General features: G+C 49.0%; 1 protein-coding gene across 7 annotated transcripts in view; it reads right to left on the bottom strand.

The window, feature by feature from the left end:
- Positions 1-21673, bottom strand: part of TBC1D14 (TBC1 domain family member 14) — a 105512-nt gene that overhangs the window by 74382 nt on the left and 9457 nt on the right. For all 7 annotated transcript variants that reach the window (XM_077875003.1, XM_077875007.1, XM_077874995.1 and 4 more), the window contains exon 2: positions 18881-19619. In XM_077875003.1, the coding sequence (XP_077731129.1) occupies positions 18881-19602 (722 nt within the window). In that variant the 5' untranslated portion in view covers positions 19603-19619. The remainder of the gene's footprint in view (positions 1-18880; positions 19620-21673) is intronic.

Genomic DNA, 21673 nt, shown 5'->3' with positions numbered 1-21673 from the left:
GGGGACCAGCAGGAGGAGAACAGAAAACCACAAGCATCTCTGCATTCTGTAGACCGCGGTACCCAGGAGGACAAATCCTCCCAACATCAATTCATAGTAACCTGTGGCCAGAGCTATGACAAATTCTAACAGCCCATCAGTCCTCATCGAGACTATCTTCATTCATAAAACAGAGGCTGGCTTTTCACTGCCAGTAAAGTCACACCATGGTCAGAGAGCACCAGGGTGTTCACATCCATGATAGTGGATAGCAGGTCAGAACTGACCCAGGAGTCAGGACAGCGGTCACAGAAACAAGAAGCACTTATGGGAATCTGTCCTAGGAAATCATAGGAATAGCAGATAACACAAGCTGACATGCACATCAGTCATTTTATCATCCAAAAGCAGGAACAAAATCGATTTCCGTTTTTTTTCTTTTTTTTAATAATAAATTTATTTTTTATTGGTGTTCAATTTGCCAACATACAGAATAACACCCAGTGCTCATCCTGTCAAGTGCAAAATCCATTTCCTTATTGTTGGATCAGTAAATGATTCACTGCATGAAATACCACAAGGACGTTAATAAACATGTGAACACTTTCTAATTATGCGGGGAAATGTCTTCTAGAAGTAAAAATGAGGATACAAAACTGTAGAACAGCATACATTTTTAGGTTTAAAATTCATAAGAGGGGCAGCCCAGGTGGCTCAGCAGTTTAGTGCCGCCTTCAGCCCGGGGCCTGATCCTGGAGACCCAGGATCAAGTCCCATGTCAGGCTCCCTGCATGGAGCCTGCTTCTCCCTCTACTTGTGTCTCTGCCTCTCTCTCTCTCTGTGTCTCTCATGAATAAATAAACCAAATCTTAAAAAAAAAAAAAAAAAATTCATAAGAAGTCTTTAAGGAAATAAGGTAGGAAGGAAAAATTGGTAGTAGGTATAAAGTAGAAAGGGCAAAAATAGAAGGATGAACATAAAAAACCCAAAATTTTCCTGTATATTTTTAAACAAAGAGCAACTTTAAGAAAACATTGTTTAAAAAAAAAAGTTTATCATCCTTAAAAAAAAAAAAAAAAAAAAAAGAAACCCAAAAAACAAAAAACACCAAAAATCTCTCAGAACATTCCAGCTTTGTGGACACCAAAGGTATGGATGCTGCACACATAATCCAAAACCTACACAACCGTGTGACCTGACATGGGAGACTAAACTGTTGGGGAGAGTCTTTTCCCTATATCTATGACAATAATAAAACTGAAAAAAAAAATAAATTTTTAGATTTAAAAGTATATCAGAAGGCAGCCCCGGTGGCTCAGGGGTTTAGGACCGCCTTCAGCCCAGGGCATGATCCTGAAGACCCAGGATCAAGTCCCACGTCGGGCTCCCTGCATGGAGCCTGCTTCTCCCTCTGCCTGTGTCTCTGCCTCACTCTCTCTCTCTCTCTCTCTCTGTCTTTCATGAATAAATAAAATCTTTTAAAATTTTTTTAAATAAAATAAAAGTATATCAGATTTTTTACTTTTTAAAATTTATAGTCTACTATCATTCACTTCAGATTATTTACTGTACTTATACTAAGTGTCTGTACCAGCTAGGAAAACAAGGAATAATATGTGGCCCTTGCCTTCAAGAAGCTCACAGTCGAGGCAGTGGCAAGGCTGTCAATGCTGTCTCAGAAGTCCAAGGACTGTGGGATCCAAATGAAGGCCCTGGAAGGGGTTGCAGTGATTGGAGAAGGCTTCCTAGAGGAGGTGTCACATAAGTGGAACCCTAAAGGACAAACAGAAGTTTGCCAGGCAGAAGGAGGAGAATGGGCCAAGGTGCAGAGACAAGACACAGCTGGTTCAGAGAATTCTAAGTATGGCTACAGCACGAAATGGAAGCTGGAGGTCTAAGAGGTAGGCAAGGGTGCACCCAGAATGCTCCTTATGCCGCAACAAGTAGTTTGGTGTTTCTCCTGCATGGGGTGGGAACTACCATTTAGGCAAGAGAATAACAATGCATTCAACTCATCAACTCCAGGCATTTAATTCTCATGAAGGCGGAGGGGGGGGTGGTAAAGAAAAATGATCCTGAAAAATGGCCCATGCTCCCAGCTATTCACCAAACCCACTTCCTCATGTGCTGGGCACTGGCCCCATTTCCCAACCTCCCTGATAGGTGGGCTTGGCCATGTGACCAAGTTCCACCCAAAACACTGCCAGCAGCGCCACATGTACCTGGCTCAGAAAAATCCCCCACCTGGCCCCTTCCTGAGCTCTCCCCTTCCGGGCTTGATGCAGAGGCACCCACAGACCTTAGGGAACAACCACCAGAGCCCCAAGATGGCAAGACCCTGGGAGGGCACGAGCCACAGATGAACTTCCATCATGCCTGTGCCACCACACAGATTTTTAGTTTATTATATAGGAGTGACAACTGCACAAGTAAATACACATCCACATGTTTTCTCCACCAACTCTGACCACTACTCAATTTCTTCTGCTTTAAAAATACCCATTTTCAAAGGAACTTCTAAAAGGACTAAATCCCATTCATTCTGGGATAAGGACTCCTCGGGCGCTAGGACAAAGGCTCACCCAACAGCCAATGTCCTTGTCTGCCTGGCCTCTTGGTCGCTTCTCCCTCCCTAGGCCAGGCTCCCCCTCCATGTCTGCAGTACTCTCCGGTATCTCCCCTCCTGGAGGGAAATGGGTCTCATACCCAAAGCTGAAACCTAAAGGAGGTTAGGACTTAAATAAAATCTTAAAAAAAGGGATCCCTGGGTGGCGCAGCGGTTTGGCACCTGCCTTTGGCCCAGGGTGCGATCCTGGAGACCCAGGATCGAATCCCATGTCGGGCTCCCAGTGCATGGAGCCTGCTTCTCCCTCTGCCTGTGTCTCTGCCTCTCTGTCTCTCTCTGTGTGACTATCATGAATAAATAAAATCTTTAAAAAAAAAAATCTTAAAAAAAAAAAAAAAAACAACGAGGGTTCGGATTATTTATTCTTGAGAGACACAGAGAGAGGCAGCGACACAGGCAGAGGGAGAAGCAGGCTCCATGCAGGAGCCCAATGTGGGAGTTGACCCCGGAACTCCAGGATCATGTCCTGAGCCAAAGGCAGACGCTCTACCACTGAGTCACCCAGGCATCCCCAAACCATCATTTTCGAACTCCTGCAGACATGTGCTACTCCTCGAACACTGTGTGCACAGAGCCTGGATTTGAAAAGCCTCTGGCTAGAAGCAAAGAGGAATTAACAGGAAAACCAGACCATTGCAGGCCCCAAACGCCTCTTAGGCAAATCTGGATGACTCATGACTCTTCCATTTACAGAACCTTACAGGAATCCTGCGATAAACCACAACTACTCACAACAAAGAATCAGCAAAACTGAAATCAAAACAACTCTCAGTTACAAACTCTGCTCACTTACCATCAACAGGAACTAGCTGATTTGATGTGGCAATCTAGTAAGATCTGTATGCACACGAAAAATACAGAGTGCAGAAGAGAATTTAATGTTGCCTATGCCAAATATTTAGTGTCCCACCAGCAAAATAAATATACAAACACTTTACAACAGGCACCAATAGGTAAAAAACAGAACAAGACAGCTTTCATTGTTGTTATTCTGTGAACATTTTTTAAGTAGAACAGATTTTACTTTTGCCCAATTGGGCAAAAGATTAATTTGTAAGCAGAAGTAGCTGGTGGCTGGAGAACCGCTCTGCAGGAACAGGGCTGCCTGTGGGTTCTGTTGTGCTCCCACAAAGTGTCTGGGATTTCCTACTGAATCACCCCTCCCAGGGTCAGCCTGACCATAAAAAACCTCACCGAGGACAAAAAGAACCTCACCTAAACATAGACATCTGGGAGTTCCCATAAAGACACAGCATATGATTTCCCCATAATGCCAGAGCACAGAGGGTGCTGCATAAACTCGGAAATCCTGCACAAAACACATACATTCTTCTTTCTCCCACTCCCCAAAACTAAACTACCTTGCTTACAGGTGTGGAAAAAAAAATTTAAGGACGTATTTATTTTAGAGAGAGAGAAAAGGAGAGTGAGTGCAGTAGGAGAGGGGAGGAGGCAGACAGAAACTTAAGCAGACTCAGAGCAAAGCATAGAGCCTGACATGGGGCTCAAACTCATAGCCCTGAGATCACAACCTGACTCACCCACTTAACTGGCTGTGCCCCACAGGCGTGAAATTTCTATGAGCACCAGCACCTGCCAGAAATCAGGGCAGAAATGCTACAGATAAACCAGTGCAGCCTGCAAGGTTTATCAGGAACACGATCTGGCTCTCCAACAGGACATAAGCAGATGTGCAGGCCGAAAAAGTTTTCTCAGTTCAGTGCATGCCACTCCTTTAAAAAAAAAAAAAAAGATTTTATTTATTTATTCACAAGAGACACAGAGAGAGAGGCAGAGACACAGGCAGAGGGAGAAGCAGGCTCCCTGCAGGGAGCCTGATGCAGGACTTGATCCCAGGACCCCGGGATCCATCCTGGGCTGAAGGCAGATGCTCAACCACTGAGCCACCCAGGTGTCCCAGGTCACGCCACTTCTGACAGAAACCGCCCCTAACACCCCACAGTGAAGATGTCTGCCCTCCCCATCTGAGACAGATGGGAATTTCAATGTCTGCACCCAACAAGAAGTGGCTGAGCTTTAAAGGTTTCTTTCCTCAAACAGAGAGAAGTCTTCTAACCCACCCAAGGGAAGGACAACAGGTCATCAGACCCAACTGGGACACAGAACATTTTCGTGTTCCCCTAGGTTCACATCCAGTACAGAACAGGAAAGCCGAGCTGGTAGCCAGTTCTCACTTGAGTCATCAATCACAAAAAGGAAGTCAGTCAATCTCGTTCCCTCTTCAGGACTGATTAAATCCTTAGTTTATCGGTTTTCCCTTTTCTGCTGCTCAGCTCCTGGACAGGTTGGCCCTTACTAGCATTCACTAACTCGTTTGCTCATTCAAGCAAAAAGCAGGAAAGAGATCCTTGATAAATTCTAGTGAGGTCGCAGCACATCAATCACCATGCCAAGCACTCTGCACGCTCTGCCTTGTTATCGCCATTTCAGAGCTAAGAAACCAAGGAAAATAGAGCCACATGCCCAGCCACCTGCCAGAAGGGCAAGACAGATCACTGCCCTCTCTGAACGCCCTCCGAGTCCTTGGTCTCCAGGCTAGAGGCACCACAGGACGCCTCAGGGGTGCAAGCCCCTCCACCTCCACTGTGTGCAGTTCCCCAGATACTGAAATGTGCCCTAGAGCTCAGAGGCAGTGTGAGACAGGACCTCGAGTGGGATTCTCAACACCCTGCAAGGCAGCTGTCGGCCCTCCCCACTGGGCCTGCCTTACTCACATGCCACCTTGCCTCAGCCTCCTGCCCTCTCCCAGGGGTCCCAGCGGATGGTTCTTTCTGCAGGCTTCCCTCGGCTTCACGTACTTCATATCGGATTCGCTTCTTTCACAACCACCGTGTGCTGCTTTAATACATCCCCACAAGAACAAAGGCTAAAAATTAAATCGCAGATTGCCACCCTGACTGGCCACTACTACCAAACAGAACTTCCCACAAGGTTGCAAAAGCACAAATCTGAGCTCTTCAATGAGGTGGCCCCTGGGCACAAGAATGTGGCTTCTGCGGCTGAGGAGTGAGATTTCCAACTTTAATCCAGTCTAAATTGCCGTGCATGGCTAGCAGCTAACACATTGGACAGCACAGGCAGCAATCATGCCCCAATCTAAGACCCCAGATGAAGGAACAGGTGATGCCCAAGCGCACAGAAGGTACCAAGGGGCCAGGGGCACGAGCCCACTGGTTTCTGCTTCTCAAGGAGGCTGGGACCCCCGTGGCCTACCATCCCTCACTCCTCTTCTGACACCCTGCGATTATTTCTCCCTACCACCTAAAGCCTGATACATGCAGCATCTCTTGCAACCATGTGCCCACTGTGAACTACAAGTGGCACCTGTTCCTTTTATTTGGGGGGACAGGGCTGTTGGTGGCTGCATTGTCAGCACTGGGTACCGGGGAGGTGTTCCCTGAGGACAGATAGGGCATCTCAATTCAACTATCTGACAAATATTTACTGAGTTCCAACTAGGTGCCAGCACAGGATGAGTAAGATGCAGCCCTTGAGGGGGGCCCAAGCTTGGGGGGCAGATTCGGGGGCTGGAGAAGACCACCTGCCCGAGTCCCCATTTGACACATGGGATACAGCAACTTGCTGCCAGTGCAGGGGGAGTAAGTGGCAGAGTAAGGGCAACACCCACCCCTGCTGACATCTATGAGGCTCCACTGTGGCCTCCACAGCCCTTCCCACACGGGGCCAGGAAATGGCAGCTGCTGTGACCTCCCTGAACATCCGGGTCTTCACCTGCACTGCACTCCATGCTGACCTCAAGTGGCTCCGGCCCCAACAGACACTCCGGAAGCGTGAATGCAGCAGAGGTCGGGCCCAACAGAAGGACAGCAGCCAAAGCCACAGCACCTGTGCAGTTTCTGTGACACACCTCACCCCCTCCCGATGTGAACAGGGCACATTGGGGCACACAGAAGGCACGTGAGGCTGGTCCTCACATAGAGGCTGGAGGGAACCTGACCATGGTTAAGCAACTGCAAAAATGACACAAGGATGCAGATCCTAAGAGGAGCATGGAGAAGGTGGTCCTGCATGGGAAAGCTGCCCCCTCACTAGTCTACAGGCAAAGCCTGAGGCAGGGATGCTGTCGGGGCTGGTGCCAGGTGGGGAATGTCAGAGGAACATCGACCCGAGCAGCCAGCTGGAGTGAGGACAGAGGCCCCTGGAGAAGGCCAAGGGCTGAAGAAGAGGAAGTGGTGGCCCACACCCAACATGATGATGGTCCATGTTCCTCCTGGACATTTCCTGTTGGCATTTCCTTCCCCTCTTGCCATCCTGGCCCGGGCCTCTCCAGAGGATCACATGAGGTTGTGTCCACTCCAAGGCACAGAGCCCACAGCAGGGCACCCCATGCCAAACTTTCCCTCAGGACATTTTGCTGTTCTAAATGGGAAGAAGCACCCGTCATTAACAACAGTGCTTCCCCCTGCTCCAGCACCAGAAAGGGGGAGAATGAAGGCGCTTTGGCCTCCTTTCTTCAACCCTCCCTGGAGGATTCACCAGATGCAGCGGGAACAGCACATGACTGCCCAGGGTAGAACTTTGCTGTCAGACCAGGGCAGGGGCCAAGGTGGCAGCTGACCCTCCAAGCTCCACTGCCAACTAGCTGTGTGACCTAAGCCCATTTATCCACACAATGAAGGCATCCTACTACCCTCAGGCCTGGATCTTCCCAACTTGTTCTTCTAATTCCTCCACCCACCAAGGTCCCCACTGGTCCATCCTCCTTCTGCTGCCACTCACCCTGACATCCCCCAGGCCAGGTAACACTCTGACACACTCCCTCACACTGCCTCCCCTCATTTCACCCTACTCAACACAATTACCACCATGCCCCCCCACATGCCTGTGCCCAGCACAGGTACCCCCAACAGGCACACTGCCTGCTGTCTAACCACAGAGCCAGATCCTGCCCCCCTCCACTCCTGCAATCACACTTCCCCATCCTATTCCCCCTACAGCCACTTTCACATCTCTTCCTTCATCACACCTCCCCTCCTGTACCCCATGGGCCCATCCCCAGCCTCACCGTCAGCAGAGGACCCTGCTCCCTACTTCACAAGAAAACGCACTTCCTGGAGCAGCAGGAACTCTCACTCACTGTGGGTGGGAATGCAAAATAGGATGGCTGCTCTACAAGCAGTTTGGCAGTTTCTTATGAAATTAAACACACTCTTAGATTTGATCCAGCAATCAGGCTCCTTGGTGTTTACCCAAAGGAGTTGAAAACTTGTCGACACAAAAACCCGCACATGAGTATTTACAGCCACTTTATTCCTAATTGCTAAATCTTGGAAGCAACCAGGATGTCCTTCAGTAAATGAATGGAAAAATAAGTGGTCTGTTCCAGACAATGAAGTATTATTTGGTGCTAAGAAGAAATGAGCTACATCAAGGCATGAAAAGACAGGGAAAAACCTTAAATGAACATTACTAAGTGAAAGAAGCCAATCTAAAAGGCTGCGCTGTTAGGATTCCAGCTACATGACATTCTGGAGAAGACAAAACTATGGAGGCAGGAAAATCAGTGGTTGCCAGGGGTGTGTGGGGAGGGAGGGAGGAACAAGTAGAGCAGGGAGGCTGTCCAGGGCAGTGAGGCTCCTCTGTTTGATACTGTAACGATGGATCCGTGTCATTATGCACGGAATACACAACACCGAGAGTGACCCAGATGTGAAGTGTGGACTCTGGGTGATGATGACGTGTCAGGGCAGGTCCAGTGACTGTAAGAGGTACGTCTCTGGGAAGGATGTTGATATGGGAGAGGCTGTACCTCTACTGGCAGCTGGGGATTCTATGGGAACTCTGCACTTTCTCTCTTTTTTTTTTTTTTCCAACTTAGATTCCACACCCAGCATGGGGCTTGAACTAACGGCCCTGAGGCCCTGAGATGAAGTCGCATGCCCTACAAACTTAGCCAGCCACATGCCGTCAACCCTACACTTTCTGCTTAATTTCTCTGTGATATAAAATTGCTCTTAAAAAGTCTATTAAAAAGGGAAATATGTTGAAACTAAAAATCTATATTCGCACACACAGAAAAATAATGACATGGCACTAAAAAATAACAAAGCAGTCCACCTGCACTAAATAAAAGAAAGTGAGGACTCCCACAGACCTCATGGCCACATCTGTCCTCCAGCCTCTGCACCCACATCCTCTGCTTTACCGCTTCTTAGTCTGGAGGATTCCACACAGCTAAAGCCAGTTTGTCCACGTGAGCACCAGATCTCATGCCTTCAGATGCCACTGAAGGACACGCTCCGTAAGTCCTCCTCTCTCTAGTTATGTTTGCTTCTATTATTTTCCAGGTGAACAAAACACCTATTTCTCCAGTCTTGAAAAAAAAAAAAAAATCTCATGCCACTTCTTCCTCCAGCTGTCATCACATCTGTCTTTGCTGTTAGCAGCTTCCCTCCTCTTGCTCTTTCTCAAACCCCATGCTATTCCCCACCTCATCCCCTCTCCAGCTTCCAGTATACCAACCTGGCCCCCTACTTCTCCAGCCTCCCTTGAATTTGGGTATAAACTATGACTACATTGAGACAGTTGCTCCCATGTCAGGTTATGTCGTGTGGCACAGATCACTTCAGGAAAGGGAGATTATTCTTGGTTGGCCTTACCTAATCAGTGAGCCCTTAAAAGCCAACTGGAGCCCTCCCTGGCAAAAGAGGCTCAAAGTGTGAGAAGGACTCTACACAAGGGGAACTCTCCACTGCTGGCTCTGGAGACTGAGGGGGCGCTACAGGAAGGAGCTACAAGCAGCCCCCACCTGACGGGCATCAAGGAACCAAGGGCTCAGTCCTCAAACCTCTGCCAACAATCAATCGACTGAGCTGGAAGCTGACAGCTCCTTACTCAAGCCTCTAGACCCCGTTAGCTGGCCAGTGCCTTGGTTCCGTCCTTGCAAGAGCTCAAGAGAGAACCCAGCAGTGTGACCACAAGCCTCTGATGTTGTTTTAATCCACTATTTGGTTACTTGTCATGCACCACGTACATAGATATACATATCTACATAAACTACATAAACTGTCTACATAAACTCATAGATGACTAGTATGACTCCTGTGGTCAGGTCTGCAGCTGCTCTCCCCACTGTGAGCCAAAGGCAGCCCTACCATGGCCCACAGGCCAGCACAGGACCTGCTCCTGTGTCCTCATCTCCACTCCCCCGGCACATGGCTCACTTGGTCTGGCACGTGGCCTCTGCACTGCCCTCTACTCAGCAGGCCTACCTGGGCCCTTCCCTGCCTGTCTCTGCCAGGGGTCTGCTGGGTCAACTTCCCCAGCCCTTCATCTCTGCTTCAGTCTCTCTTGCTCCAGCACCTGGCAGGCCCCGCTTTGGGGGCCCCACTGACCAGCCTGTTGTATAGCCCGGCCTAGCCAATCTCTCCTCCTGCCTGTCTGCCTCATTTTCCCCATGGTGCTGATCTGCCAACATCTGTTCTCCATTTACTTACTATGGGTATTAGCCGCCTCCTCCCACTAGACTAGATGGTCCTCAAGGACAAGGGCCTTTGTCTTGTCCACAGACAAATCCTAAACACCTAGAACCATGCCTTGGCAAATGGCAGATGCTCAGGAAATACTTCTTGAAAAAATGCATGATGAGAAACATATTTAAGGGCCCAGCACAATGCCTGGCACACTGCAGGCACTTGAGAACCTGTGTTTGTGATTTGCTGCCAAAAGGAAACAAGCGAAGCACAGCAAAACACAGGCAGGCAGTGCAGCATACCCCTGAACTTGGCGGTTCTAAGCACAGCCATCCTGCTGCCAGACTGGCTCTCCCAACAGTTTCTGCAGCAGCAGGTGTCCCATGTGGACAGCTGGCCGCCTGTGGCTCCTGCTCGGTACATCTACAGGGCAACACCATTCACTGCACCCTCCCCAAACTGGAAGAACTACATCAAAATGAGGTTCACCTGGAGCCAGAGCACCCATGACCTCCCAGGTGCCGAGACAATGGTTGGTAGCAGCTTGGTGGTTGTCAGTGGTTGGAAAAGAAAGGCACGCATTCCATAATCAAGGCGTTGAGTTGCTACAAGTCTACCTGGTGCATGAAGTCCCACTTCAAGTGGAGTTCCACTCCAAGAGGAGCTGAAACCCTGGGAGTACACTGATCCAAACAGGGCCAGAGGACCCAGGCTATGCGAGTGCCGACAAAAACATTCAAAACACAAAGGACAACACTCTGAATAATCAAGACACCTCATGGATGTGTGGTTAGTATAACAGCAACCACCCTCCTAGTATCCTTATTAAATCTTCTCTGCTTCTCTCACACTCATGGCCACCCAGGCCTGCCCCTGATTCTGCTCTGCCCTCCCCAAAAGCCAGCCCAGGAAGGCCTTACCCAGGCTCACTCCGGGAATCCCACACGGTGAGAGGGAAAGCATCCTCATCCTGCTCATACACCATGCCCTTTTCCCATGAAGGAACTTCCATGCCCTGAGGGGACTCACAGAGCTGACCTCCCAGCATAGGTCTCTGCTGCCTGTCCCTGTGCAGTGAACCTGCCTGCTCTTTCTAGTGACACACCCGCATAGCCTGCACTGAACCTGGCTGCAGCTCAGCTCCTCTTGCTCTCCCAGTCCCAGGTACCCCTGCAACCAACATGTGATGACGGCACACATGTCACAAGAGGCAGCATAGGGGGAACCTGGTTGGCTCAATAGGTAGACCATGCAACTCTTGATCTCAGGGAGGTGAATCTGAGCCCACACTGGGAGTACAGATTATTTGAAAATAAGAATAAATGTTTAGAAAGAGGTAGTGTAGTGTCTTTTGTAAAAGGAGTGGGGACTTTGGAGTTGAGCACATGAGTCTATGTCCAGTGGGGCGATGGTGCCCAGGAGCCATGAGGCAGCTACTGGCCACCCCAGGAGCATGACAGAGCCCCCCTCCCCAGGGAACACCTGTGCAGAACTTTATGTTACTGTCTGGCTCTTACGTGCTTTGAGTTTGGGGGTCTAAACGTGGTCTTACAAGCCCTGCCCAATCTGGACTCTCCATACCTGTCTGGTCACCTCTCCTACCCCTGTTCTCCATCCTGAGGACCTCAGGCCATGGCGCTTTCCCAGAAATGCTGAGCTTTTTCCTGCTCCTATGACTTTACACATGTTGATCCTTCTGCCTAAGGTCACTATCTCCACCTTGTGCACACGGAAGACATTTACAAAGGCCCATTGTCCTCTCAGCCCCTGAATTTCTTTCTGGACTTCCCCAGGGACTTGCTGCTGTGTTCATGTCTCTCTTCAGACCGTCATCACACCACACAGGGCCTTCCACAGAGGCCTCCTATCTCCTCCTTCCCTCGTTGCCTCGCACTCGTAGCTCAGCACCTGGATCACACCGCTCCTTTTCCTTTTCACAGCTCTGAAAGGAAGGTGCCCTCAGCACATTCTGCAAACAAGGACACTAAGCTGACCCAAGACCACACACCAGCAAATAGCCAGATCCAGTGAACACCAACCAGGGCTCTTCCTGGGTATGGTAGTGTGCGTACACATGTGTGCATGGGTATTCATGTGCATACACACATATGGAAAACCAGAGTCAGGCAAAAAGAAATAACACAGACACTGGTATGCCTCCTACATGCTTGGTGCTTCACATCCACATACACTTCCTCCCTTTGACAGTGAACTTATTTCTATTTTCCAGATGAGAAAGCTAAGTTCACAGACTTACACCCTGTGCCATGGCTGTATCCCCCACAGGCTACTTCTCGCCCCCTGCCTCAGTCTCTAAACCTATGAGTAAAAATTACAGAACTTACCCAAATCCATCAGCTTTCAGTGCAGATTACAGAAACCACTCAAAAATGTTTAAGCAGAAAGGATATAACTCAAGGACTTAGAGGATTTCAAAATCTTTATAAGGGTTGAAGTCATTGGCTCTCAACTGGGCCCCAAGCACAGCTCCCCACACAAGACAGCATTGACACACCCAGGCAGCTGCTGCATCAGAGCTGCCACTAGAACTAGGGAATTCCAGAACATGGCAGGATTGGGAAGCCACTGCCACGGCCTCCTCCTCCACTGTGGGTGCCCCTCAACAGTCAGGGAATAAACATGGGGCTGAGCCACACCATTGCTGGACAGGAGAAATCAGTATAAAGGGGGAAGCGTCACGGTCTCCTTCTAGTTCTGCCTCAAGCCTCTTATCAAGGGAGAATTTGATGGCAGCCAATTCCTACCCAGAACCCCACCTCCAAGAGACTCTGAAAACACACAATTTTAATTCTCCAGCTACCATGGGAAGGAAAGTGCCCTTTGGCTGGTGGCCTGGAGGAGAAACAAGCCCACAGAATCTACCTACCACACCATACTCTCTCCTATGGTCAGGTCACTGAAGATCAAGCAAGGAAACCATGTCCACGGGCTAAGAGTGATACCTGGCAAGCATGGGACACTGCCTGTGACTCCCTGTGCCAAGGGCACCAGCTAGAGAATGTCCCTGACGTATATCTGCCCTGTTAGTAAACAAACTCACCTCTCTAAAAAGAAAGCAAGGAGGGGATGCCTGGGGGGCTCAGCTGGTCGTGTCTGACTCTTGGTTTCGGCTCAGGTCATGATCTTAGGGTTGTAAGATGGAAGGAAACCCGTGTTGGGCTCTGAGTTGGGTCTGGAGCCTAAGATTCTCTCTCTCTCACTGCCCTCTGCCTGAGTCCCACCTCTACCTTTCTCTCTCTCTCTCTCTCAAAAAAAAAGAAAAAAAATAGTTTCTTAAAAAAAAAGGCAAGCAAGGAACACATTTCTTCCTCAGCACTGTTCATGTCACTTTCCAAGTTATCAAATCCCCAAAACCTAGAACGGTACAGGGGCTAAAATTTTAATCAAACACATTAACACCAAGTCAAAACACCATAAAGGTTTACTATTCTTAAACCAGTGGTTTCACATCTTTATTGCAGACCCCTAAAAACAGTGGGATCATATATGAATCCCCAACAGAAGCAGAGAGCAGGGCCAGAAACCTAAGCTGCACACAGGAGTTATGCTCTGCCCAGAGCTTCTTCTACATACTGTCTCATTTAAGACTCTATCAGGGGATCCCTGGGTGGCTCAGCGATTGAGCACCTGCCTTTGGCCCAGGGCATGATCCTGGAGTACCAGGATCGAGTCCCACATCAGGCTCCCTGCATGGAGCCTACTTCTCCCTCTGCCTGTGTCTCTCATGAATAAATAAATAAAATCTTAAAAAAAAAAAAAAAGACTCTATCCACTCTTTACAAGAGGCACAATGAGCCCCCACCACCCAGTACACGGGGGATCACAAAAGTTGGGGGAGTTCTTGAGGTCACACAGGTAAAAAATGGTTTGAACCTGGGTCTGAGCAGTTCCAGGTCCCCCAGCACACTCCTCGCCTGTGTTACATGTAGGTCACCTCTGCTGGGGTAAGCCAGATGCAGACTGTGACCCAAGGGGCTCTCCACCAGGTGGGGAAGCACACCAGAAAAGTGCATCATCACAGCTCTTTGAACACAGGGGCACCACACCTCCTAGCCTCCGGCAAGCTGCTCCCTTTCCCTCAGCTTCCCTCCACAAGCCGCTTCTCATTCTTCCACTGCAGTGCAAGCATCGCTGCTCAGCAAGGACACCCAGACCATCTCTGCTGAGAGCTGCATAAAGGGCCGCCAAAGCAGCGGTAAGTGGTCAAAGCTGATTATTACCTTCCAGGCCAGTGCAGATTAGCGGCCTTAAATCCTCACCTTCACAGAAACAATCTATATCCTATGAGAAACATGTGTATTACTGCATCCCCCTTGTCTTTGCTGTCCCGGTATCTACACAAATACTGTTAAAACTACATGGGAGAGGCACCTGGGTGGCTCAGTCGGTGAAACACCCATCTTCCGCTCAGGTCATGATCCCAGGGTCCTGGGATGGAGCCCTGCATCGGGTTCCCTGATGGGGAGTCTGCTCCTCCTTCTCCCTCTGCCCCTCCCCCTGCTCCTGCTCTCTCCCTTTAATAAATAAATAAAATCATTAAAATAGTAATAGTAGGGGCACCTGGGTGGCTCAGTAGTTGAGTGTCTGCCTTTGGCTCAGGTTGTGATTCCAGGGTCCTGAGATCAAGTCCCACATCAGGCTCCCTGCAGGGAGTCTGCTTCTCCCTCTGCCTCTCTGTGTCTCATGAATAAACAAATAAATTAATCTTTAAAAATAATAGTAAATAAAATAATAAAATAAAACTACACAGGAGGCATAGAATCCCTTAAACACAGTCGCTCCCTCCAAACAAGAAGAGGATCCTACTCAAATTACATTAGTAAATTTTCTTCAAGGAAACAAACACCAACATTTACAACCTACCAGCAGGATGGTTCTCAAAGGCTGGGTGATTTTGTCCACTCTTCCAACCCCTCCCTTCCCAGGATATAAGGTGATGCCTTGCTGCATAACTGGGAAGTGGTCCTGGCATCTAGTGGCTACAGGCCAGGGAGGCGGCTAGACAGCCTTCAATGCACAGGACGGCCCCCACGACAAAGATTCATCCATCCCAAAACATCAACAGTGCAGAAATCCTGACTTAACTTTTTCAACAACTTTTGATTAAAGTCAGTACCATATTAGAAGAACTAGAGAAAATTTCACAAAAATGTGTTTCTCAGAAATGACATTGACATTAGAATCACAGATTGCTACTACTTACCAGGCAATGTGCTAGATGCTTTCTTTATCTACTTGATCTCTAACCTTAGGCAGTCTTATGCTCCATTTAAGGCTCAGAGAAGAATGAACTAACTTGCCCGAGGTTACACAGCTTGTAAGTGGGAGAGCTCACACTGAATCTAGCCAGTATGACTCCTGAAGCAGCACTCAACATTGGCACCCTCACATGCTCACACCTCTAGGACAGCCTTCACACCACCCCCACCCCCCGTGTCTGCTCCATCTCCCCCACCAGGACTATGTCTCAGCTCAAGGTGGGAGCTGCAGCATCGGGGCTTCCAACAGCCTGCAGGAAGAAGAGAGAAAAGGGACAGAGAATGCTGAGTCTGCAGCTTTCTCAAGGCAGTAGTCAGGCCCAGCCTGCCACCCTGTCACTTCTCTGGGCCTGTCTTACCCAGGCCACCTTCATCAAGCAGTCATGGCCACCAACCAGTCTGCCCCCTCAGGCCACAAGTTCCATGACCCCTTCCTCTGAGCCCTGTTCTCCGAGATGAGCTTTCCACAGTCCCACCCACACTTCCTCCTACAATTTCCTAGAAATTGGCTCTGTGAGGACAATGAGAACAGATGGGCACTAGGGTAAAGAATGTCACCTGGGTGCAGGAGATAAAATGGAGAAACAGAAAGACTCAGAAGCCCTGGCTAGAAACCCCAAAGGCCCAGCTCTAGCCCCAACCCTGCCCTCAACAAAACTCAATCCTTACTACGTACCAGGCCCCCTCTGTAATTCTCCTGTAAAATGTTTAGTGGGTTCCAAACATTTCTGGCACAGACCCCTTTTCCTCCTCAAAGGAATTCTAGATTAAAACTCTCCTCTCACATTGAAACTTTCACACTTTAAGACTCTAGGATGAAAAACTCACTAGGTTCAGCCCATAAGATCATATATTTTGATGCATTTGTCACATTAATATTGCACCTGCTTCCCCAAAATACTTAATAGTTGTTCACAACAATGTTACAGCCATCAAAAGGGCAAGGGAGGGGGTGTCTGGCTGGCTCAGTTGGTGGGGTATGCAGCTGTTGATCTTGAGGTCGGGAGTTCGAGCCCCAAGTTGGGTATGGAGATTATTTAAATAAACAAATACATGTTTGAAAAATGTTTTATAAAAGGGGTAAGGAGACAAGAACCAAAGAATAAAACAGAGAGGAGACATTTCTGCAGCACAAAGCTATGAAAGATTTTCAAGAAATAGCAGCTTTCCCGTACTACATAATTTCAGTTATATGCAGACCCTAAAAAACCAAACAACACAGAAACAGACTCAGATACAAAAAGCAATCTGGTGAGGAAGAGGAGGAGGAGGTACAAAACAAACAAAGCGGATTAAAAGGCACAAACTTCCAGATACAAAAATAAATAATACCAAAGGATACAGTGGACAACACAGGAATGTAATGTAGTCAATGACAGAAACACCTCTGTACGGGACAGACGGCACTGGATTCATCTCTGGGATCACTGAGTCATAGACGTAAATGTTCAGTCACTCTGTGCAAGACCTGAAACTAGCATGATACTGCATGTCAGCAACACTTCAATCTGAAAAAAACAGTAGCTTTAGCAACAATCCACGGTAACTGACGGTGTTTCCTATCAAAGCTCTAACACAGTGAGACAAGGCAGCCAACAAAGAAAGGCGCAGCTGACAAAGAAAAGCACAGCCGTGGTGATCACAAGTGACGGATCCCAGAGAGCTGACTCTGGGTGGGTCGATCCCATTTCACACATGTGAGCCACTGCATCCCCGTGACCACCACATGAAGTAGGGCTCATAAGAGGACCTTTATCAATAACATAACAAGCACCTTGTGCTGGGCACTTACTCATGCGATTTTAGAGAGAACTCACTCAGAGAGTGAAGTAATGTATTCAAGGTCACACAGCTAGGATGCAGATGCAGCTCTGTTCAAGATGAATCTCAGCCCTCACCTCCAGGATGCTTCCCAGCCACCCTCATTTTGAATCACATTTCCAAATTTGCCAAGAACCCCCACGTAGTTCTGAAAACCTGCAGACACTGATCTGAGTCAAGAGAACAGCTCAGCCACACAAATCGGAACCACAGCAGCCTATTTGAGGGCTTGGCCTCAGGACAGTGACTCTCTCCCCAAAGTTCCTGGGCTCCTCCCACTGAAGTGGTCCTGGGTGATGGAGTTCTGGGACTAGGGTGGTGGCTGGATGCTTGCCTGTCCACACATGAGAGAAGAGGTGCCCCCCAAACCAGAGCCTGCACTGGGGATCTTCTCCCTCAAGACTGGTCTTAGGTTTACTCAACATGATCTCCACATTCAAATGATGAAGCAGCTGGGGCAGTGTTGAGTTCACATTCATGCCCACAGTGACAGAAGTCTCCAGCCAACCCCAGCCAGCACAGCACACCACTTCAAAGGGACACCCAGGGGCACCTGGGTCACTCAGTCAGTTAAGCATCTGACTCTTTATTTCACCTCAGGGTCGTGGGTTCAAGCCCCGGGTCAGGATCCATGCTCAATAGGGAGTCTGCTTGAGATTCTCCTTGTCCCTCTGCCCCTCTCTTCACTCATGTGCTCTCAAATAAATAAATGCTTTTTAAAAAAGGAACATGCAGACCTACATGGGCTTTGCTATAGCACACACATGCAAGGGGCAGCTGGAGTGAACTACAGAAATGGGCCCCCCAATGAGTAGCTAGGAACAGGTTGCCACTCTCCCACCCATCCTCTCACAGCCCCTGTGCCCTTCCTCACAGCACTGCCCAGCTTCAGGGCCATAGTGGCTTATATGACTGACTGATGTGTCCCTGGCCACCACCGCCAACCCCTGGCCCCACCCCGAGTGATTACCTATAACCACTTCTCTGCTCTTAATATTCCCATATTACCTGCCAAGAGCAGACCAGGGAACACACACACAGATGCTGAACAAAAACATGGGAGCCCAAGTTAAGAGGCAGGTTCCAGGGGAGCTGTCCCCAAGGACTTGAGGTGAGACACAGGGACCCCACAGGCCCTGCTCTGGCACCTTAGTGGCCTGGTCCCAACACAGGTGGGAAAGCAGAGGATGCCATGCAGTGACAGAAGCAGCACCAGGTCCAGAACAGGGATACCAGCCCTGTGGAGGCACAGAGACCAAGGCTGCCTGGAAACACTAGCCCTGGGTTATGCCGGTGGGGGCCAGAGGTGGAAACATGGGTTACTAAACCTCTACTTGGCCCAAGAAACTCAAGTGATTATCATAAAGGGCCCTTCAGAGGACAAGGGTGACAAAGTAAGGCTGCTGATCTGTTAACACGGGCCACCTGTGGGTCACCCTCAGCCATAGCAGGTCAGAGGCCTGGGAGTGACAACAAAGTGTGAGAGTCAGCCAGGGAAGGACACAGAGAGGACAGCTGGCAGCAAGGGCTCAAACAGCAGAACCTCTGACAGACTAGTCCTACACACAACCGCACAGGACTCTGGGCTATGGGAAGAAGACCCAATAGCTTGGATGACTCAGGGCCTGCTCAGCAAGCCAGGACACACACAGCACATTTTGGATGGGCACAGGCAGCTGGTCTGGAGAACCTAGCTCTTGTAGAGACAAAGACAGTGTTACCTGGTAAAGAAGCTACTAAGTGGCCCCAAAATTTTCAGTTTACTCCCATCCTCAGTTCCATCAGCACAGTCCTGCTGGCACAGCTCCCGGGTTTCCTTGCTGGAGCTCAAGGTGACATCAGTAAACTGAGGGTCATCATCACTCTCCAGGGTCACGATGGCACTGGAGCTGCTTGTGACCACCAGGTCCAAAATGTCCTCATTGCTGACAGACAGCGTGGTTGACAGCTCTGTGCCAAGACTAGACACACTGCAGACGGAGACATCGTCGCTGCGGTTCAGGGCTTTCGAGGTGGGGCTATAGAGCTTCACCGAGTCATAGCCTGTCCTGGGGAACGTGGATGACTTCCGCACACTCTGCTCCCACTCGGTGCTGCTGGGAGCCGGTGGTGTGTAGGATGGTAGCGGGCATGCGCTCTGGCAAGCCCGCTCAGGGACGATCTCCGACTCCGATGGCTTCCTCTTCACGTGGACCACACTGCAGGGAATGGGTTCTGGGTTACTGATCTCTAGGGTAGGAATGCCCGAGTCCACAGACTTAAGGCTGTGCCGATCTTCCAAAGGACCAAGTTTCAACTTGGGCCCAGACTCTGGCAATGAGAGGGATCTGGGTGCCTTGAGATTCAAGTGTTGCAGGTTCTGAATGTGGTCTCCTGGCCGACCATCCAGAATGCCCATCAAGGCTACGCCATTTGTAGAGGCGGAGAGGTTTCCATCAGTCATCTTGGTCCAAGGAAGAACTAGGAAGCAAAAACACAAAAATGGAAATTAAAACAATATCTATAAAAGCCTAAGACACAGGTCTAATATTCTGATATTTGACACAGCTCTTCTTAGGGAGGAATCCTTGAAAAAAGTCCTACATATCCAAGTTTTAATTCAGGACCAAAACCTAGCATTTTAGCATATATTACCATAATATAAAATAATAGGACAATAACCCAAACGAAGGCTATAGCTAGGGTAAAAAATACTTAAACAGTCCCCTTGCTCATTATCACCAGCATCCCACCAGTCACATATCTGACTCCTAGGCCAGCACAGGGGGTGTGAGGACTGGGCCAGGCAAGAAAGGGTTGTTTTTCATGTTTTTTGAAAAATGATAAACAGAAGGGGCACCTGGGTGGCTCAGTTGGAGCAGCCAATTCTAGATCTCAGATCTCAGCTCACGTCTTGATCTCATAGTTGTGAGTTTGAGCCCCAAGTTGGGCTCCATGCCCAAAATAAATGACGGAGTACCTCTGTCAAAAGTACATGAATTAAAAAAAAAAAAAAAGTACATGAATTCATAACCCATACGTAAATCAAGTTCTACTTGTTCCAAGACAGAAAAATCAAGATGTCATCACCACAACAGGGAACAATAGGACTGTGTAGGCCATGTGCCATGAGATGACCCCAACTGCATCCAAGTCAGCCATGGCCCCTCACAGTGTTTTCATCACCTGACTCACGTCCACAAGGTAGGGTATATCATCCCCATCACCATGGAGGAAACCAAGCCTCAGAGAGGTTAAGAAATGGGCCCAAATCATATTATTATTTAGCAGCAGGGCTGGGATCTATGGGGCAGAGCCCAAAACAGGCCATACCTACTGGATGAATAGCTTAATGTACAGTTATAAAAACCCAGGTAGAAGGCTGGCTCGAGGACAACAGATAATCAAGGAAAAATAAAACCATAAACCTACAATAAAGACTTGAGTGACTGGGATCCCTGGGTGGCGCAGCGGTTTGGCGCCTGCCTTTGCCCCAGGGCGCGATCCTGGGGACCCGGGATCGAATCCCACGTCAGGCTCCCGGTGCCTGGAGCCTGCTTCTCCCTCTGCCTCTCTCTCTCTCTCTCTCTCTCTCTCTCTCTCTCTGTGTGTGACTATCATAAATAAATAAAAATTAAAAAAAAAAAAAAAAAGACTTGAGTGACAAAAGTCAAAGCTGTCAGTGACACACATCTGCCAGTGGTTCTCTGGCCTATGACTGGGTGTGGGGGTCCCTGGGTGGCTCAGTGGTTTAGCACCTGCCTTCAGCCCAGGGCGTGATCCTGGAGTCCCAGGATGGAGTCCCACACCGGGCTCCCTGCATGGAGCCTGCTTCTCCCTCTGCCTGTGTCTCTGCCTCTCTCTCTCTCTCTGTGTCTCTCTCATGAATAAATGAATAAAATCTTAAAAAAAAAAAAAACTGGGGTGCGAAGGATGGGATAGGAGGCGCACAAGCCTGGGCAACACAACCCCTAGCAGACTGAGAACCCTCGCATAGGTTACACTACCATCTCTCCTTATCCTTTAAAATGTCAAAATTAAAGAAACCCGGTGTGGTTACTGAACTCTGATCTGTGGTTTAGAACAACAGAAAAAACAGTACTTTCTTGGGTTGTTTTTTTTTTTTTTTTTTTTTTTAATTTTTATTTATTTATGATAGTCACCCAGAGAGAGAGAGAGAGAGAGAGGCAGAGACACAGGCAGAGGGAGAAGCAGGCTCCATGCAGCGAGCCTGACGTGGGATTCGACCTTTTGGGTTGTTTTTTAAGTAAGCTCCACGCTCAGCATGGACTCCAATGTAGGGATTGATCTCACGACCCTGAGATCAAGACCTGAGCCGAGATCAAGAGTAGGACGCTGAACCCACGGAGCCACCCAGGTGCTCCACTTTCTTGGGTGCTAATGGGCCTTTTCCTGGGCTCTAATCACAGCTGTGCTGACTGGCTGAGGTGAATTAAGTCACGTACCATGAGAAAAGCATCCCCAAGGCACAGGCCCCCCCGCAGCAGGTGGTCTATTGGTAGCTGCCATCATCA

Source organism: Canis aureus, chromosome 2 (genome assembly GCF_053574225.1).
Source record: "Canis aureus isolate CA01 chromosome 2, VMU_Caureus_v.1.0, whole genome shotgun sequence".
Taxonomy (NCBI): Eukaryota; Metazoa; Chordata; class Mammalia; order Carnivora; family Canidae; genus Canis; species Canis aureus.
This window is presented reverse-complemented; position numbering and strand designations above follow the sequence as displayed.